At 37.7% G+C, this 5,170-nt stretch overlaps 1 protein-coding gene across 1 annotated transcript in view; it reads right to left on the reverse strand.

Moving 5' to 3' along the window:
• Positions 1-321: 321 nt before the first annotated feature.
• LOC116092331 (zinc finger protein 883-like) overlaps positions 322-5,170 on the reverse strand; it is an 11,204-nt gene continuing 6,355 nt past the window's right edge. Inside the window, exons 2-3 of the mRNA XM_031373636.1 lie at positions 3,967-4,076; positions 322-3,561 (exon numbers count right to left, since the gene is read on the reverse strand). Of these exons, the coding sequence (XP_031229496.1) occupies positions 1,786-3,561; positions 3,967-4,076 (1,886 nt within the window). The 3' untranslated portion in view covers positions 322-1,785. The remainder of the gene's footprint in view (positions 3,562-3,966; positions 4,077-5,170) is intronic.

Below are 5,170 nucleotides of genomic sequence, written 5' to 3' on the forward strand. Positions count from 1 at the left end.
TATAGTGTTTACTACTGCCAGACCCCAGGAGAAAGTTCTCTCACCAGCTCTGCTTCCTTGCTGATTCTTAGGAAGGCCTCCTGAACCAACACCAGTTCTCTTCCCTACTGCTATGTTACCCTCCTTCCTCCTGTATTTACTTCCTCCAGGAACCCTGTTTCCAGTTCTACTATCACATCACTTGTACTATGACATCCACTTTTACCATCCACATTCTTTGTTCCACATCCATAAGAAAAAGCCCACAATTCCCCACTGCAATTTTATGAGATGTTTTTTGTTGGAATTATCACTCAAGGAATGGCTAACATTAATGACATCTTTCCAGTATAAAATAGGCATTTATTATTCCAAGACAGCAGTAAATGAACATAAGCTCCTTTTTTCTTTATTTGTAGTTGAGAAAGAGAAGGTAATTTAACCTTATAAACAATCTGTAACATATACTTAAAGCTCAAATAGTATCAAGAGTAATCTTTTCATCATATAAATAAAAATATCATGTTCCACTGAAATATACAAATACTACGCAACAGTTTTGACTTTGGTTGGTTATGAGAAATCTTACTCAGGTATAAGTTCATATGTTTTAAATTATTACCAGCTTAGTCAAATGTAACATGAATTCTATACCATTACTCGTAGTTGATTTCACAATAATTCCGTATGAAACATTAGTACATATGTAGTTTATTTTCATAGAAATTGCTTAGTGAATATATAATTTAGGGTTTCTTTTGTTACGGAGAGACATCATAACTACAGTAACTCCTATAAAGGAAAATATTTTATTTAGGCTGACTTACAGGTTCAGAGGTTTTGTAAATTGTCTTCATGGTGGCAAGCACAGAGGCATGCAGGTAGACATGGTGCTGGACAGGTAGCTGAGATTTCCACATTTGGATCAGCAGGCAGCAGGAAGAAAGAGTGACAGTTGGCCTCGGTTGAGCATCTGAAACCTCAAGGCCCAACCCAATGACATACTTCTTTCAACAAAACCACACCTACTCCAGCAAGGACACACCATCTAATAATGTCACTCCCTAGATGTCTGTGCATGCTTTTTCAGTCAAAACCAACAGAGTGAATAGGAGATGCCTTTTTGGGTGTCTTAGGGTTTCAACTGCTGTGAAGAAATACCATGATCAAGGCAACTCTAAAAAGGACAACATTTAATTAAAGCTGGCTTATTGGTTCAGAGGTTCAAAGAATAATCATCAAAGGAGAAAGCATGGCAGCATCCAGGTAGGCATGGCACAGAAGGACCCGAGAGTTCTACATTTTGTTCAGAAGGCAAACAGTAGAAGACTGGCTCCCACATGACTAGTAGGAGGGTCTCAAATCCTACTACAGTGATGCACTTCTACCAGCAAGGCCACACCTATTCGAACAAGGCCACACCTCCTAATAGTGTCACTCCCTCGGCCAAGCATATTCAAACCACCACAATGGAAAATGTTTCCAAATTCAATACCAGTATAGGGCTAACTATACTGGTGTGACTCTGATATTGAAGAGTTGAACTGTGAGTGGTTAAAGACTTCCATCCATTCTTCATATTTAAAAAAAAATATTTCTTGAGTGAACAGTGTATCAGTAATTACCCTTGCTTTTGTCTCATGCTTAAATTTTATAATGTATTCTAAATTTGCAGCTTTTGGTAATGGATTTCAAACATTCTTTACATTTGTAAACTTTGTTTCCAGTATGGATTGCAGGATGATCTATAAGATTTGAGAACCAAGTAATGAATTTTGAACATTCTTTACATCTGTAAAGATTCTCTCATGAGTGGATTCTATGATGTTTTTGGAGAGATGAGCCCTCAGCGAAAGATTTGCCACATTCTTTGCATTTGTAAGGTTTCTCTCCTGTATGGATTCTGCAGTGGCTTTGAAGATGTGAGTGCTGGGTAAAGGACTTGCCACAATCTGTGCATTTGTAAGGTTTCTCTCCAGTGTGAATTCTGTGATGAATTTGAAGACCTGAGGCCATGGTAAAAGACTTGCCACATTCCTTACATTTGTAAGGTTTTTCTCCTGTATGGATTCTGTGGTGGGTTTTAAGAGTTGAGGCCTCAGCAAAAGACTTGCCACATTCTTTACATTTGTAAGGTTTCTCTCCAGTATGGATTTTGTGGTGGGTTTTAAGAGTTGAGGCCTCAGCAAAAGACTTGCCACATTCATTACATTTGTAAGGTTTCTCTCCAGTATGAATTCTGTAGTGGGTTTTAAGAGTTGAACCCTGGGTAAAAGCCTTTCCACATTCTTCACATTTGTAAGCTTTCTCTCCAGTATGGATTTTGTGATGTTTTCGAAGACAGGAGTTCCTGGTAAAGGACTTTTCACAATCTGTACATTTGTAAGGTCTATCTCCAGTATGAATTCTGCTATGAGCTTCAAAATTTGATCGTCTGGCAAAGGACTTTCCACACTCGTTACATCTGTAGGGTTTCTCTCCAGTATGCATTCTGTGGTGGTATTTAAGAGATGACCCCTCGGCAAAAGACCTGCCACAATCTGTACATTTGTAAGGTTTCTCTCCAGTATGAAACCTGTGATGAATTTGAAGAGAATAGCCATGAGTAAAGGACTTGCCACATTCTTTGCATTTGTATGGTTTCTCGCCAGTGTGGATTCTTTGATGAGCTTGCAGATATGAACCTGTGGTAAAAGACCTTTTACATATTTTACATTTATAAGGTTTTTCTCCAGTATGGATTATATAATTCTCTCTGAGGCCTGAGAACTGAGCAAAGGACTTTCCACATTCTGTAAATTTGCATGATGCCTCTCCAGTTGGAAGCATCTTAAGTCTAGTGAGGCCTGAGGAACTTGTGGAGCATTTCCTAGATTTCCTATATTTTTGTTGAACAAATGATCTTGGATGCCCAACAAATTTTGGAGGGGTAAACTCCAGTCTATATACTTCATATTTCTGAAGTTTCTCTCTAGTGTGGCTTGAATCATTTTGAGTCATATTTAAATAGATATTGAAGGGTTTATCACTTTCCATAAACAGGCATGGTTTTCTTTGAATATCATTTATCTTATCCCTATCAATGCCAGATGAGTCAATAGAAATATTGCTGTACTTATCATATTTCTGTCTGTTAAATTTTCCTTTAGCCTTAATTTCAGTACGATGACTACAAATTGAGGACTCATTTAAAACTTTATCCTGCTGATGGCTTGTAGACAGCTTCTCTTGGCTATAGTCCTGCTTGTACAAAGGTGGTTGTGTGCACTGATCAGAGACATCCCTACATCTATCATTATTAAAACAATTCTCCAGAAAACAATTATTTATCTGACCATCACTACCAGCTACATTTTGTTTATAGGTATTCCAGGAGTCATTACCTTGATAAGCAATCTCTGTAAACTGATTGTTGTGGTTATTATGCAGGGCAAAGTCTGTAGTAAGGCCTTTATTATCTTCATGACATCCTTGGCGGTATTCAGAAATACCCATCCGATGACGTCTTCCACGTCCTACTGGATTCACATACAGAGTCTTATGTTGATCTACATTGCAGTCCCTGTCATCAGGTAGATTTACCTGTTGAGGAAGTTGTAAAGAATTTTCAGTCAAATACTTCTCCCTCTGATAACACTGTATGTGTTTTGCTGTGATATTAATCCCCTCTTCTTCACAGAATGTTGAAATAACGCTTAATCCCATTCTACACAAAACATATCTCAAAGACTCATATGTACCCACCATGTTACTTCTCAGTGAATTCACACTTCCATGAAGGGTAAAGTTATGTTTCAAAAACTGATGTGAATATTTTCCTACAACAGCCTCCCATTGTGAATGTGGAAGTGGCCCAGAGTGAGCTGTGTTAGAAGACTGGCTTTCTTTATCTCCCCTGTCAGGAACATGAGGAGTGGGTGTTCCGTACAGATCATTTCCATCATCCCAGAATTCATGCTCTTCACTACATTCCCAGAACTTCCTTACGTGTAAATTTCTCAGACTGTTACTTCCAAATCGTCCTGGTCCTTCTCTCTGGACAGATGCTTGTTTGTTCTGTATTTTGAACAGTTCCTTGTTATGAAAGCAAAACAGGACTGGAAAGAATGAAATAAAATCATTATTTCACTTTGTGGACTTACATGAAAATAATATAGAAACATGATGAAAAAAATTACACCGCTGGGGCTGGTAAGATGGCTCAGCAGGTAAGAGCACTGACTGCTCTTCAGAAGGCCATAAGTTCAAATCCCAGCAACCACATGGTGACTCACAACCAACCGTAATGAGATCTGACACCCTCTTCTGGTGCATCTGAAGACAGCCACAGTGTACTTACATATAATAAATAAATAAATCTAAGAAAAAAAAGTACACCGCTACAAGGACTGTGCCAAGATGATCTCACCCAACCTTCAGCTCTTCTGCTGTCAGGAAATAAGTGTGCTGAACATGATGGATGCAAGAGGATATCACATGGAGATGTGTCATAAAATTTGTAATAAATGGAAGGGCTGGCCTTAATTCTGTAGTGTAATAGATACAGACTTGTGTCATGATGAAAACTGGAACGATTATTTGATAATAAAAATGGTCTCTTCACTTTGAAAGTGAATTATCAGATTGGAAATAAAATAACTTTCTAAACACATAAGGAGAACAATAAAAAAATGAATAAATACAACATATAATTATTCTAGAATAGATTCATAGTTGCAGACTAAGCAATATATTTCAGAACATGTCAAATTATGCAATATACTTGAAACACTGAATAACTAGGAAAACAAAGAAAATATGTAAAACAAATAAGACATACAAGGCCATGGAAGTTAGTGTACACAATGATACAAGTTTCAAAATCTGCAAATTATGGTAATTTTTAGGACAGTTCAGTTTTTCAGATGCCAAGAATTTTTTTAAAAAACAAGAAAAGCCCTTCTGGTCCATGTTTAACACAGTAGTGTCAATCTCAAACACAATGCTCTAGATTTAAAACAACAAGTTCTTCATAAAATATTTATCTGTTCTCAGTAACATTAAACATAGCCTAAGCTGGGCAGTGGTAGTGCATGCCTTTAAACCCACACTTGGGAGGCAGAGGCAGGTAGATTTCTAAGTTTGAGACCAGCCTGGACTACAGAGTGAGTTCCAGGACAGCCAGGGCTATACAGAGAAACCCTGTCTTGAA

The sequence above is a fragment of the Mastomys coucha genome, unplaced genomic scaffold (assembly GCF_008632895.1).
Source record: "Mastomys coucha isolate ucsf_1 unplaced genomic scaffold, UCSF_Mcou_1 pScaffold15, whole genome shotgun sequence".
In the NCBI taxonomy this organism is placed as follows: domain Eukaryota; kingdom Metazoa; phylum Chordata; class Mammalia; order Rodentia; family Muridae; genus Mastomys; species Mastomys coucha.